This window comes from Mixophyes fleayi, chromosome 10, assembly GCF_038048845.1.
Source record: "Mixophyes fleayi isolate aMixFle1 chromosome 10, aMixFle1.hap1, whole genome shotgun sequence".
Lineage (NCBI taxonomy): Eukaryota > Metazoa > Chordata > Amphibia > Anura > Limnodynastidae > Mixophyes > Mixophyes fleayi.
Genome location: NC_134411.1, coordinates 79,751,145 through 79,767,573, shown reverse-complemented (window position 1 = coordinate 79,767,573; position 16,429 = coordinate 79,751,145). Strand labels below are relative to the sequence as shown.

General features: G+C 38.5%; 1 protein-coding gene across 1 annotated transcript in view; it reads left to right on the top strand.

Annotated features, from left to right (window-relative positions):
- LOC142104358 (heat shock factor protein 4-like) overlaps window positions 1–13,784 on the top strand; it is a 59,308-nt gene extending 45,524 nt beyond the window's left edge. The window contains exons 8-13 of the mRNA XM_075188981.1: window positions 1,955–2,079; window positions 3,613–3,837; window positions 5,728–5,833; window positions 6,098–6,163; window positions 7,816–7,903; window positions 9,192–13,784. Of these exons, the coding sequence (XP_075045082.1) occupies window positions 1,955–2,079; window positions 3,613–3,837; window positions 5,728–5,833; window positions 6,098–6,163; window positions 7,816–7,903; window positions 9,192–9,367 (786 nt within the window). The 3' untranslated portion in view covers window positions 9,368–13,784. The remainder of the gene's footprint in view (window positions 1–1,954; window positions 2,080–3,612; window positions 3,838–5,727; window positions 5,834–6,097; window positions 6,164–7,815; window positions 7,904–9,191) is intronic.
- The last annotated feature ends 2,645 nt before the right edge of the window (window positions 13,785–16,429 follow it).

Genomic DNA, 16,429 nt, shown 5'->3' with positions numbered 1-16,429 from the left:
CAGATTTAGAAGACCAAACCTGCCAGACCTATTATTTCTGTTTCAGCAATGACAATTAGCAATGGCGCTCTCCTCTTTGTATGTTACCTATGTAACACAGTACAATGTGACTGACGATTTAGAAGACCAAGCCTGCCAGCACTATTATTTCTATTTCAGCAATGACAATTAGCAATGGAGCAATGGAGCTCTCCTGAATGTCACTAGAGACTTTGAAGGACATGGCTACCCCTCCTCTTTCTATTCTACCTATGACGCTGCCCAACTGCACTAGAGACTGCCAAGAACTGTGTAACACTTCTGTGTCCCTCTGTGAAATGGTGCTGGATCGCTGTGGAGGGCGGTACTTATAGAATCCAAAGAGATCCGACAACGTAACAATGACGTTTTTGCCTCATTTTCAATTCCGATGTCTGCTAAGTTCGGGTGTTTTCGGTTCTCGGGGAACCGAGCCTAAGCATCTCTAGTTAATAGTAGGTAGTGTTCTCTTCTGTAATTACATACCTAATTGTAGGCCATTAGGAACAATAATTGCAAACACTTGGCAGCCCCTCTGTCATAATCTGTACTACTACAGAAACAAAAGCACTCTTTGTATAGAGTGTAGAAATGATCACCCCCGTTTGAGGCTGGTGGAAGGAGGGGGGTCTCTTGTCTAATGATGGTTTGCAGTACAGTCATCTTAAAGGGCCACTTTACTGACCCGTTGCTTATTGTTATTTTATTGATTTTCTTTGTGTGGAAATTATGTTTGAAAGGTGTGTCAGTGGCTAGCAAGCAGCTTTCTGTTCTATTGGACATTGTTTCTTTTTACCTCAGCAAAACATGCAAAATGGCGGCAGCCACTGATATTTCTAAACATAAATATGTAGTGATGAATGAGTCTTTGTAGAGAATAAGAACTGAGGGCTGGAATAGGACCGAAGGCAATTTAAAAGCTGTGGATGTATCTTTAACTGGACTATTCTCTGGAGCCTTTTATAGCTTATGACTATTTGTTTTTATAAAACACTAGAGGAAAAACAAGACATACAAAACATTCTAATATATAGGCCATGTCACCAAATAAAAATATATTTTAAATTGTGATGTACACTTGCATGTATGTTTGTGGCTTTGCCATTTATCTGTATTTTACTCAACATTTTATTAAATGTCTTTATCACATTACATTATGCACTCAAATAAAATGCATTTGAAGGGCATATATCACTACTGTAAGAAAGTCACCACCCCACCACCAGAGAACGACAAATCACCCGGGAAGCTCATTACTCCAAATAAAAAAAAACAGAAAATGTAAAAGCGTTACTTTCACCTCCCACAAAAAATCAAATGAAGTGCTAATCGCATCTAACAAATACTGGGGGACTGAGCCATTAAGGAGTGCAAAGCATAAAAAGGAGTAACTTTGCACCTGGTCAAAACCATGTTGTATTGGAGGGGGAGGTAAATTTAAAATGTGGGGATTTACAGTTGGGGTTGAGCATGTTCTATATCATATTTAAATTTTAGTGTAAAAATAAAGCTATCAATTATTTGTGTTCTAGATGAAAAAAACAGCCAGTATTTTCCTAACATGCAAAATAATAAACTAGTTTGTACCCCTTGCATTTTAACATAGTTTGTCCCAGAGAACATTTACTCCTTTTTTTGCCTTACTTTCCTTCATGACTCAGACCCATTAAATGTAATTTTATTAAAACCCCTGGGGTTACTAAATAAACCTGTTATAGGTGGGATTTGGCTTATGATAAAGGTAGTCATTTTGACAAAATTAGCTTAGCCATTGCTTGATACAGAATGAGTATATATGACATAGTTGGCTCAGCCCCCTTCTCTGGTTGGTCAGTTTGTGGACAGTTATGCTGTAGCCTAAGTTCTACTTTTGTTAATATATAAGTATCACCCTTATGTCTGTTTTTGGGTGTCTCATACAACGTTTTCTATGCAGCCATCTACAGATCCAACGTCCGCTATAAGCAGCCCTGCTATCAATGCTGGGCCTATCATATCGGATGTAACAGAGGCTCTGCCCGCCAGCTCAGTGACCGCACAACCTAACGCTGATGGGGAAAGGTAACAAAGGGATGGGAGTATTTGGAGCAATGTGTGGCCGTATACTGTACATTCCTGATAAGTATATGCATAGAGAATTATGAGTGAGGCCATTAGCCGAAGGAGTTTAAAATCATGTGGTGTGAAGCTGATAATGTTACTCACCACTGGGGGGTTTTAAGGCTGTAGTGTAATCAGCCAATTAGGAAGGAAGTGGGAGTGTCGTGGAAAGAATATCAAGCAGTGTGAGAAGGAGAGAGCTTCCTGTTTCCTGGATCCGGAGACCCACCCACCCGCCCCGGTTCCAGGTTATTGATTATGTTCCCTCGTCACGAGGAGCGAGGTTTTTTGAATGGCAGGAGAGCATGGCAGTCATAAGGTTGTTAAACATACGGTACTTAATGTGTTGGCAATATAGCCTTGGTTCCCTCAATGTTATTAGACTCGTTGGTACTCTTGTAAGGAGTATCAGGTTTTTGCCTAGAAAGGGCTTGACCAGTTTGAGTCAGAGGGTATTGAGTTAATTTATAGTGTATAGTACCGGCCAATAGTTAAGGCGTTAACCTGGGTTGGTGGAAAGGAGGCGATCTTCCACCGTATTGGTTCATGTTGGTTTTAGCTGGCTGCCCTTGCTCTTCGCCACCTCTATAAAGAAAAAGGTCCAAATTGTTTATAGCATTTTGATAGTATTGATAGATAAAATAAAATAAAGATAAATAAAATAAAATAAAAATAAACAAATAATTTAAAAATATTAATGTAATAAAAGGACCTTTTTTATTCCAAACTTAAGTCGGTGTCCGTGTCTTTATTTTATGGTTGTATATGTGGGGATGTTTTAAACAAAGAGGGGAATGCATTTGAAGGGTAATCAACACTATGCATTTTAAGCTCTTATAGAATACAAATGGTGTACAGTTACCATGATCCAGTTATTGTGAAACACAAACATTTTACCAAGTTACTGTATGGAGAATAACAAATGAACCCTTTCAACAGAGAAAAAGGAGGAAATGACTTCTGGAACCCCAATGTTCTCTGTGTTCTAAAGGACTCCTCCTTTAGCTTATCGTTCTTACCCCTCTCCTTTACAATGTTACCAGACCAGTAACTAAAACTGTTAGCACATGGGGCAAGAAGGAGATGTGATGACCCCAAGCACTCAATTGTATCCAAAATAATATAAAATATTCATTCCCTGCCCCCACCTTCATATTTGCACTCTGGGTGGCTGGCCCTGTTGCACAGCCCTGATTATAGCTATAATAATTTGTCCTCCTGTCCTTTATACAGTATTATCAGGAACTCTTGGAATGATTTTCCATAATCCTTCTAAGGATCAAAACCCTATATCATCATCAACAACATTTTTTTTATATAGCGCCAGCAAATTCCGTAGCGCTTTACAATTGGGAACAAACATTGATAACACAATACTGGGTAATACATACAGACAGAGAGGTAAGAGAACCCTGTATTTTAATTAATTTTGCTGTCCCAAATCCCCCCCCCCCCATATGCCTGATTATATGTCTGTTCCTTGTGCGTATTTAGGGGTAAGTGCCTGCTGCTGATTAAAAAAGAGCCCATCAGTCCTGGAGTAAAGGGATCCACAGAACCAGATGTCTCTCTGAGTGCGTGCAGTGCGTGCGCCGACCCCCCCGTGTTGCCAGTTGCAATGGTTCAGTCTATATTGGAAGGAAAAGAGAGTTGTAGCCCAGCCCAGTCCTCAGCATCTCAACAATTGGAGGCACGAGGAAGGAGGAATCCCCTGGAGAGGTCAGTGGGTGCTGTGGTTGTGCCTACAACAAGGCGGCATCAGTATTACATTAATCCAGCAATGATCTAACGATTAAAGAGTTGAGCAGGAGAGTAGAAAATAACCTAAGTGACACTGATGTCCTGTCTATATAGGCCCCATGGAACTGATCACTAACATACACCAGAAGCTGAGTTCCGTCTGCGGATATCATCTCTCATATGGCATCCAGTGCTAGGAGCAAATCATGTAATCACTGGTCTCCCTGGGCTAAAACACACCGGGGCTGCTAGTGACCACATATCACTAGCATCTATGCAAGAGTGAAAAGGAATCATTGGAGGTGTCAAATAGAAATAAGGAAATTTTAATTATCAATGTACAACATCATCATCATCATTTATTTATATAGCGCCACTAATTCCGCAGCGCTGTACAGAGAACTCATTCACATCAGTCCCTGCCCCATTGGAGCTTACAGTCTAAGTTCCCTAACACATACAGACAGAGAGAGACTAGGGTTTATTTGATAGCAGACAATTAACCTACCAGTATGTTTTTGGAGGGCATGATTCAACTGAATAAGGCAAACAATGTACATACCAATCCCTATTAATAAATATGACTTACTTGTCAAACCTCCATGTACAAACGCTTCTCCAAAATAAATGAATGTTACATAGGATTCTGAACAATTTTAGTAAAGTATTTAAAATTCCTCAACTCCCTCTGTCTGAGAACAGTGGTGCACATAATGAGACCCATCACCCCCAAAATGTCCTGGTTAAATTACCGGAGTAAGAGATGAAGTGTGTGAGTGGTTTGTCACGGGGAAGGGATGCATGTATAACATGGCAGGTACAGACGTCAAAAAAAGTACCGTCTCATTCTCTAAACTCCTGGATGTTGCTCGAGGGATAGCAAACACCTTTGGCGTCTTTAAAAAAGAAAAGAAAATGTTTTGTCTAGACTTATAATACCTAGACGTGCATCTGTCATATTATTAGCAGCAGTGGCAAATATAAGTATGAGTACAATTCTTGTGCTTCTGCACACTCTCAACTTTATAGATGCGCATATATATATATATATATATATATATATATATATATATATAGATGGGTATGTGCACATATATATATATATATATATATATATATACACGCACATATATATATATATATATATATATATATATATATATATATATATATATATAAACAGTGATAAAAGACAACGGCGCTCAGTGCAATAACACAGTCACGTGGATATATTGTGCTTATGTTAAAAAAATCACATACATTAGGCTGCTTCACTTTATACATCAATTGCAGATGTGGCACCTAGATAAATACAAAAAAGGAGCGCCAAACATAGTGTGATAACATCAAATAGCAATAAAGTGACCATATATTCCAAATTGGTCTCGTACCAAAAACAAAAGATAAAATCGCTTATCCGGACAATAGTATCCCATGGAACTCCAAAAGTTTCTTCCCGGGTACTTGGACCTTCTGCGTCCTATCCAATACTAGAACTCAATAGGAAATAGCAAATAATAGTGTAGTGTGTTCATAACAAAAAAATAAATATCCTTCTATAAAAGATTTTTATTTTATAGAAGGATATTCATTTTTTTGTTATGAACACACTACACTATTATTTGCTATTTCCTATTGAGTTCTAGTATTGGATAGGACGCAGAAGGTCCAAGTACCCGTGAAGAAACTTTTGGAGTTCCAAGGGATACTATTGTCCAGATAAGCGATTTTATCTTTTGTTTTTGGTACGAGACCAATTTGGAATATATGGTCACTTTATTGCTATTTGATGTTATCACACTATGTTTGGCGCTCCATTTTTGTATTTATATATATATATATATATGTTGTATGCATTCTTTTTGATAGGCAAGAACTGTCAGACTCTCTGGACAGTACCGACGTCAGTCTGGAGGGACTGCAACTGCTGTTGAGGAGTCAGCATTATAACCTGGATTCTGCTGCTGTTCTTGATGTGAGTATTACCAGACCTTGCCATGGAATACATCTATTTTCACTAAAATATCAGCTTAGAAAGCCCCATTTCATGTTAAATAAATCTCCTCCTACCTTGTGTACCTACTTCACTGGCTATTTACTGGAGACCATGCCTTGTGGGGTCTTCTGGGTCAGGATTTACACACTGTTCATTTGTATCTGTTTATATGTGCATGTTATAAATATACCTTGCGTGCCCTTGTTGATGGTATTACGGTATCATTGATCGTACTCTTTGCAGGTTTTCAGTGCTGGTCTTTGTGTAAGTGAGTGGAGTCTTCCCACTATGGACACGAATCTTTCACCGGTGAGAACACGTTTCCTAAATAAAATAACGTCACATATAATATAGAATTTATGTGTTACAAAATAGGAGGATTCACTGCTAGTCATGTTAAATAATCAAATTATATTAGGCTAACAGCAATAGTGGAAATACTGTGGGTCCGAAGGTGAAGGGTGGAATATACTGGAGTGTCCCTAGCTTCAAGGGACAATTGGGACTCCCCCCTAAAGCATTTTTCTCCCTTCAGTTAACTTATCCCACCGGAATGTCCCCAAGAGCCCCATTATTCACCCTAACATTTATAATGCAAGATAAATAAGTCCTGTATATAGACAAGTCTGGGCTTGCTTTATTAATAGTGTACAATAGTGTGTAATCTTGTATTTTGTCTTATACGGTTGAAAAAAAAAAGTTTATAAAAGCAAATCAAATGGACAATGTGCTTTGGTAATATGATCGTGGGGGCGTACACACTCTTGCAATATCTGACCAAATGGCCGTTTTATCGTGTGATCTGCACGCTAATTGCAACAGTGTTTACGAAATACAGGCTCCCTGTATTTCGGCAGTGTATACAGTGAAATGCATTATAAAGGAGTGTCCCTGCACTACAGCAATGGTGCCAGAGAAGTTAGTGAACTGCCTGGCACCAGAACTGTACATGTGTTTTACGTGGGCACAGCATGCTTGATATCATTTGTGTAGGATTTATTACGACTGGGTGGTGGTGAGCTCAGGCCTGATCAGAGCACCTTTTTGTATTCAGTCTTCTCCTCCTCGTCTTCCAGCAGCACAGAGTATTTCAGATGATGAGTATGCTAATCTTGTGAGAGGCAGTGACCTGTCCACTTCTGCAGTTGTGTGAATGAGGACAGGGTTGTATTTAACATCTGTATGATGATGTACCTTCCTGTCCACTGTAATATTGTTCCATTGTTCTTCGCTATATTTTCTGTTTGATCTGTGATAAGATATCACAGACTTGAGTTCCAAATGTTTAATTATTATAAAGAGATCGATTGTCTCCATGTTTGGAACATGCCAAGGCTTTCTTTGTTACTTACACGCAAGGCACTTAAATATAAACACCTGTCAGGTAATATACAGAGTCCTTTTGTCCTAGTTTTACTCCTTTAAACACGTTCTTTCGCTTTGAGTACAACACGCTCTATTTATTGCATTGTCAATCAGTTTGTTGCTGCGTTGCAACATTTTTTTCACATTTAGTTTTGGTTTATTACTCTGACTATGTAATGCAATGTCTATTCTTTACGTGAACCAGTCACATACACATAGGGCTAGATTTACTAAGCTGCAGATTTGAAAAAGTGGGGATGTTGCCTATAGCAACCAATCAGATTCTAGCTTTCATTTATTTAGTGCTTTTTACAAAATGACAGCTAGAATCTGATTGGTTGCTATAGGCAACATCCCCACTTTTTCAAACCCGCAGCTTAGTAAATCTAGTCCATAGTGTGGGCTGACTCAGTGATATTCAGGAGAACACATCTTATTAAATCACTGAGGAACTGGTAGGCTGCATTACAGTGTTGGTCTACAAGACATCCACAAGGTGTAAACAGGTGCCCTGTAAGGGTTTGTCAGTTGTCTGTTTTGGGCTAGGTTAGAACCTTGTGCGTTGTATGTCTTTTAAACTGTATTCTCTATTTTAGATGCAACAACTCTCAGTGGATATGGAGAAGAATGTAACTGACATGCCACCAAAAGGGTTGAATCCACAGTTTAACGCTCCCTGTTCAGGTAAAGTCATTTAGACTTTAAATATTAGGCTGCTCTACTACAACTACCAATACTACAAATATTAGTCTGCAATAAAGTTGGAAGTGATCCAGTCGCTCAACCCAAGAGATGGAAGGCCAGATCTAATCTGATTTAGGCACCTATGTGTGTGACCAACCTATACAGTGGAGCGGTCCTGTCATGTTACTCTTCATTTGAATGGTAGGATCAGCTCGTGTGGCCAACTTTAGACAATATCTGGCAGGTGCTATAGGGTACATTACACTGATAATGAGCAAGCTCCAATGGTTTATATGGTATTTTACTTCAGGTGAGGAAGCAGCGTCCGTTCCATATTCTTTTTCACGTTTATACAGTACAAACATGCTCAGTATTGACACTCTCAAAATGGCTTATAGTAGAGTCTGGCGGCATTTTTAAAACTGTTCTCCAAGAATCTTCACCTCATTCTGCATTTGGTCGTGAAATTTCTCACATTTTTCCCTCAGAATTTGTTTTTAAGTGTTCCCATTACTATTATTATTATTATTATTATTATTATTATATTTTGATTATTTTTATTCTTTACATTCTGGCTGTATCATGCAACAATATTTCATGTTCGGTTGTAGGCTATTTATGTGTCTATGTAGCTGTATGTATAAGGTCAAAGTGTATTAGGCCGCAAGCAAAACTGTGTAGAACACCACCCACCAGTAACTAGGACAAATTGCAAAAAAATCATAAAGCCAAAGTGCAACAGCTAATATTTACATATGACATCAAAATGTGTTTTTCTGGACTACTAATAACCCTACTCTTTCCTGCCAGCAAAAGGGATCATTGTTAGTGAGGGTGGAGCCTTTTTGAAAGCTCACAGTGTCTGTCCAATCAGGTGACACTTCTCCTGCTGACGCCTTTTGAATTAGGTTGCGCAGCTCTAGTCATGCAGGTGCCACAAGAACTCCATTTTGTTTGGGGATTCAAGCGCTAATAATAATTTGGTTAGGGTGCATCCTTAGTAAGCTTTTTCCTAGAGGGGAGATGTCCTTAGATAGGTATCTTCTTCAAGAAGAATTAACAAACTGAGAATGATGGAGCAGCTTTTTGTAATACAATGAATAAGTTATGGCAGGCATCTATAGATATTTACAACTGTGAGTACCATAAAAGCCTACTGGGGTTAATGTGGACATGTATATAATTTTAAATGTGTTGCATTAGAAGCAACAGGTTAAAATGGTGGTTTGCTGGTATGTATGGAACAGTATCTTATAAAGACAATAATGATGCAATGTTTTCTTCCTAGGAAAAGAGCCCCATCTTGAGAACGCAGTCCCTTTCCTGACAGAAGAGATGGTGAACCTAGCAGGATCCTCATCCCTTTTTGGTGCAGATGAAAGTGTGGTGTCGTACCTCTCCAGCGGGATACTTCCTGGTGATAGTGCCGTTAGCCTGCGTCCTCCAGAGGAGGGCAATGAGTGACCTATAAATAATAATATCTATGTAAAACAGAGTGCCTTTTTACAGCAACACTGCATATTTAAAGAATGAAAATGGACCTGATGCACTGTATAGCAGAATTTTTATGCACTACATGAGCCTAATCTGTCATGTTAATGGAGGTAATATCCTGTTTCCTTTAACCTGTTAAGGCTGCAGGGATGAGAGCTCATCAAACTTTCACAGTTCCAATCTATTTTTTCAGACTAGGTTTCAGGGACCGCCTGACAGGAAAATCATTTATGTTCTGTAGTATACCAATTTCATGCTCTAAATACACAATAATAAGATGGTTTCTTGTGCCAAACATGCTGCTCAAGCCGACTTAGATTGGGGCTCGCTGATGGATCCCCTGGACACTTGAATGGCCTGTCTCAGCCGGACGCCAGTAATTATTTTTAGTGCCAGTGCTTTAAATTCTGCTGATCTGAGTAGTTTTTACTTATACTAAGTACTCCTATATATTGCAGAAGGTTCATTTTCAGCAGGGGGAGAGGTGGATTCTGGGTGTTTGTGAAACACGTCCAGGTTTGAATGTATGAAAAGAACGGGATTCAGGAATAAACCGTAAATTGAGACACCACAGTCTATACACAGCACAACAATGCCTAAACTCTTCAGAGTCACCTATGCTTTGCACATGATTGATCATTTCTTCCGACCCTAAAAGAATTAATGCCATAAATTGTGGCTTATTATGTGATATTAACCTGATCCCGTGAGACCCCGTTATTCCTTTCTTCTGCCCAGGGGTGGAAGGGAAGGGGTTACCACTGAATGTAACTGCCGTGAACCGCTAAGGATTCTGGGAAACACTGGTAATTTTTGTTGTTGTTGTAGTTTCTGAAGTTATTCAGTTTTTTTTTATTTTTAAGAGAGATAGATATATAGATAGATATAGATATACATGTGTAGATATATATATATATCCAAAACTATTATAAAAATATATATACGGACACACATCCAGGATCTTAGCACTTGTGTTTAGCTTTTTAGAAGATTATGAATATATATGAGAACTTTCACTTACTGCAGTATTAACAGATTTTCCTATATTTCTGAATTTGATTGTAACTCGTTGGCATTCTATTTGTTAACCCCTTCAACACCAGGGCACCCTTTATAAATGTTAGGGTTCGATTGCTGCTTCCCTGCCTTACTACTTCCGGCTCAGGTTCCTTTCCACTACTGGCTCTTCTATGACCAAAGGAAACCCATCTGACAGGGCTTGTTTACGTTTCTTATATGGACATTTTGAATTCAGCTGCTAATCTTTATGGGATTAACAACAGGAATGGAAGAAATAATAAATTGCGTCATGTAATTATTTTATACACATAGAATGTATGCCTTGGATTCCACCATACTGTATCCAATATTACATATTTTACCATTATTCTCATCACAGCAAATCGTAATGGTATTAAGGGAAATAACAGCTAAGAAAATAATTCCAAACTTGTCAAAGACTCATCTGTTTCAGCTCACTGTCAAAATCTCCAAACTCTAGAGCAGGGTGGCAGCCATTTTGTCTGTGTCTACCTATTTATACAGTAGATACCAGACAAGTTTAGCACCATAGAAACAAGATGTCATTGAAGCTGCTCCTGCTTCTGACAGAAAATAACTATAATTATTCAACAAGTCATTTTTAGAATTTCTCCTTTAGTTCATTATGCTCTGAAATTTGTGCTTGAAGTCTCTGGTTTATATTCTCTTGTATGTCAGCAATTTTGATAAAATATCCAGTTGAGGTTCTAGTTTCCCAGTTATGACATCAAAAAGTAGGCCCAGATTTTCTTTAAAAAGATATGTGTGTTTTTCCCTTTCTCTGATTCAACAACTTACTGTATTCAGCAACTTACTGAACACAAATAGATGTCATGTTGTTTGATCTATATGGAGATGTTCACATCGAACAAAGGAACAATTGCTAACTATAAAAAATACTGAACATTTTCTCGTGGTGAATGTGCGTTCCTGCGTTACATGTGGATTTCACCAGAGACATCAATTAAACATATTAGTTTTTCAGCCATAGGCTCACTGTAGCTCAGCCTAACTATGAACAAGTGCAGTATATATCCAGGCCTAAAGCACTAGTATTGGAATATTGAAAAAATAATTTCAGCTTTATTTACAGCAAAATAAGATTGTTTTTCAATATGCTCAGTTTAATATTTCTAAAAGAAGAAGAGAGTCTGCTATAAACACCTATACTCGGAGCATAACTGGTTTTAGAGTTTGGACCAAGCAGTTTGCTGCTGTCAGATATTATACAGTGTTATAACACCTGACACCAGCCTGCTAAGAATGATTCTGCAGCTTCCTTTTCAAATTTCAAAAAATGTCCAATGACAAAACATTATTTTGCTGTAATAAAAGTATTCATTTTCAAGTTTGATTTGTTGACCTTTGAAATACTATCACAAATAGCACAGATAGCTTTTACCTGAAGGATACTGACAAATCAGATGACATCTACCTGGATGATAGTGACAATCAGATGACATTTACCTAAATGATACTGACAAATCAGATGACATTTACCTGAATGATACTGACAAATCAGCAGCATTTACCTGACTGATACTGACAAATCAGCAGCATTTACCTGACTGATACTAACAAATCAGCAGCATTTACCTGACTGATACTGACAAATCAGCAGCATTTACCTGAATGATACTGACAAATCAGCAGCATTTACCTGACTGATACTGACAAATCAGATTACATTTACCTGAATGATACCGACAAGTCAGATGACATTTACCTGAATGATTCCGACAAGTCAAATAACATTTACCTGAATGATACTGACAAATCAAATAACATTTATCTGAATGATACTGACAAATCAGATGACATTTACCTGAAGGATACCGACAAGTCAGATAGCATTTACCTGAATGATACCGACAAGTCAGATAGCATTTACTTGAATGATATTGACAAATCAGTAGATCAGCCCACAGCACTAGAACCACTAGCTTGACTGTAACCTATAGTGAACAGGTCACTTCCTGTTTTATGCTATTTTAGATACAGTTGGTCATGATCTGTATTTTCTTTACAATGGCAATTTTGTTTATTTATTTCACCATTACCATGATATCCATGAAGCTGCTGCTGGTATATATATGTCTTTTGCACTCTATGTTCCTGACATTTGGGGTGTATTATCTTATAATTCCCCATTTCATCATAAGGCTGCTAATGCACTAGTCCCACCACTAAATTTAATTCTATTAGCAAAGATATCCCTGCTCTTAGATATTTAAATAGTCAATGAAAATACCATTAATGGAAGAAAATGAAATATTTTTTCAGCATTATTTGTAAACATGGCTGTATAATCTACAATCTGATTATATTTTAAACATAATATGTAAAGATTTGAGGTGTAGTGTTATATAAAAAATATAGATATTTCTGCTTGTCTGATGTTTCTGCACAAGCATTGCATTTACCAGTGTGCATTGAAGGGCTGAGTGCTTGAGGTCTTAATATATTCAATATGTCCTGATTTATGGGACTGGTGCATTAACATACGCCTTCCGAAAATCATCCCCATCAGGTCAAGATAAGATTACTATTTTGCTAGGGGTAAAAGAGTTAATGTGTAATCCCCTTCTTTGTGTGCAAGTTTGTATAACAATTTCTTATTTACACTGTGACTGTTTCTGACTGTATCTGTAAAGGCTCAATGACTACAGCATCAGCAACTGTGCTTAGAAACGGATACATAGCTTATTAAAAATAAATTCTCTATTCCCATATTATAAAGCATTTATTATTCTTACAGCCATACTGTAACTGCACAAACTGACTGGCTGCCCATACATTTTGATGGTGTCCGACTGTCAAACAGACACAACGTAACTATGTCTGACAGCCAGATAATATTGTGACTGTACCTGACAATGATACATGCTCTGTGAATGTATCTGACAATGATACATGCTCTGTGAATGTATCTGACAATGATACATGCTCTGTGAATGTACCTGAAAGCTGTCTAACAATGTGACTGTACTGGATAATTGTGTACACGTTGTCTGTTACATGTAACCATGATTGTCAACTGCATTTTCACTGATTATAACTTTCCAGACATTATGTGGGAAGGAGAGCTATAGCAGACTGCCTAGTACAATTCTATATGCTTACACTATTCCCACCATTCACATACACCCCGATAATACCAACCTGTGTGCCTGCCGTACCTACAGCACAACTGTGACTAAGCCTCCACTAACCTGTAACCGACAACCTTGTATACACTGTAGCTCTACTTGAATCTGATGCACTAATGAGACCTATTTGCACTATGCTGTAAATTTGTATAGTTTTACAAACAGCCCAAATTCAATAAATATTGTTTTCTCACTGAGTTTGTCCAGGACGGTTTTTTTTCTATGAAACTTGGCTGCGTTGTGCTGTGTGGATGAGCCGTCCTTCCTTACAAGTCACAGGAGTGGAGATGATACAACTGCCTGGGAGTGTTGTGTGTTGTGTGCATGCAAAGGAGCGTAAGACGTGGTGGCTGGGTAAAACCTTTGCCATTAATTGTAGCTTAAGTGGGATATCACTCTACCAGTGGTTGAAGTGGTCATTTAGAAGTGGCAGTATGAAAAATGTAATGGGGATGTAAGTGAATGAGATTTAATAGTTTGACAATGAAGGCAGAAGGAGACGTGGGGGTATGGCATACCACCGTATACACCCCCACACTTCCACCACTGACTATACCCATAAGCCACTATCAAAATACTATAACTGTATGCTAAAAGGTGCATTGGGAGTCGGCCTACTCTTTCAGTATGAAGCAGTGGTGGATCCAGGGGGGACGATCGGGGCATTCGCCCCCCTACCAGCAGAAAGCTAGGTCCCAGCCGCCGATCAAAACGGGAGGAGGCGGGGCTAATCACGAGCGGAAGCTGGGGCTAAATGCGGGCCAGCCAATCAGAGTTGTCCCAGCCGCCAAGCAAAACAGGATGGGGACGGGGCCAATCACAAGCGGAAGGCGGGGTTTAACGCGGGCCAGCCAATCAGAGTAAAGGAGGGGCGTGATTATGCAAAATCGCCCTCCCCCTAAACACAAAGTCTATGTGCGCCCCTGATATGAAGTGGGGGCTTCCAGGCGTATTTAACATGGGTATGCACACACATGTCACAGAAATAGTCAATAACACAAAAATGTAATATAGATATAACAAAGATCATCCTGCAATAACAACATGTTATTCTCCCACTGATTTTCTGAGTTCATTGTTTTCTTTACATGGCTTTAGCTATCATTTTTCAACCACAGTACCACTCCCTCTCCTGCCATGCACCACACCACTCCTAGCTAAGCACACGTTATATATATATATACAACATAATGGTGACTTCACTCTGCATTGGAATTTGGATGTAGCTTTGTCTGCTTTTCATCCCCAGTGTTGTGTCTCTACCACCAGTGTGTGGGAAAAATACCAAATGTAGTAACCTGTCCAGTTTAACTGCTTGACCGTGGCATGCCAGAGTGTATTACGGCTCCTCTCCTTAATTGTCTATGAGATCTGGAGATCTATATCTCACACGCTGCTGTAATGCTGAGGAGTCTTCTGCTTATGAGTCTCTTGTGCGGTAAGTTTTACTTTGTAAGTCAGATAAAGAAAATCACTTTGGAACTAACACGCTTAATGTTGGTTACCTGTCAGGATGAAGGTTTGCAAAGATGTGTTGAAAATAAATACAAATAAATGTAAGATAAGAATTGTTCTCCACTCAAGGAATCTCCAGACAAATACGTACAGCTGCTTCTGTTCAGATTTATTCATCTGTGGGCAATAACAGCATTATAAAATAAAATGTCATTATGTGATCCCCATTTCTGAAACACTATCAGCTCTTTATTAGACTATTAATACTGTTTGTTGCATCTTGTGTTGTAGCAGTTTGCTGTTTCATTTTATATGTTTAGCATATTTCTGCTTCTGTTGTCCACATTTCTGTGACAGCAATTGATAAATAAACAACGTTAATTCAACCTGAAAGCACATAGGAAATGTGGAGCAGAATCAGAATAAGTAAAGATTTCCATAACTACAACTATGTAATTCATCAACAATTCCAATTTTTACTCCAGTTGTTCTTTATACCACTTTGATAAGTTCCCACCATAGTGTACTGTAGATAATTTTGACAGGTAGGTGTATAAATTATGTATGCACTTTAACAGTCCCTATCCATATTTTCACAAATGGTAAGGTATTTTCCACTTTGTTTTTGACTGAATTAATCTGGTCTCAATTATATAATTACATTAATTGAACCTTATGTTAAAGACACCAAGGGACAATAACAGAGGAATAACAGATATAGTTCTAACTAGCCGCTAAATGTTGTCCGTGATGACATGGATTATGCTGGCATGTCTGAAACTTTGGTGGTAGTCATTAGAACGAACCTGTAAATTCCGACAGGAGTTTGACCGATGTCTTTATCATGACTGCTCTGATTGGCGACTTTGAGTAAATTAGATATGTTGATATACTGACATGGAACAATTCAGAGACACACACATACCGACACTGACCTTTACATCACTTCTAAGGGCGACACTTCTATTCATGCTATTAAGGGGGCAATGCAAGGAGGCGTTGGCTGTATAATGTTTTTTAGGAAGGCTTGAACATTGTACAGCCGGCGGGTCATCGCATTGCCCCTTAATAACATGAATAGAAGTGTCGCCATTAGAAGTGACTTAAAGGTCAGTGTCGGTATGTGTGTGTCTCGGTATTGTTCTATGTCAGTATTTCAACATGTCTAATTTACACAAAGTCGCCAATCAGAGCAGTCGCGATGAAGACATCGGTCAAACTCCTGTCGGAATTTACAGGTTCACTATCACATAACCCACCCTAGAAACTTAACGTGCTGATTGTAAACAATCAATAAAACTGGCATTGTTTAAAGTTCTTGTCATGTTTTCTAAAATGTTACAAATCAAACAAAAAAGAACAGGGTAGATTGAATGTTAGCAGATAC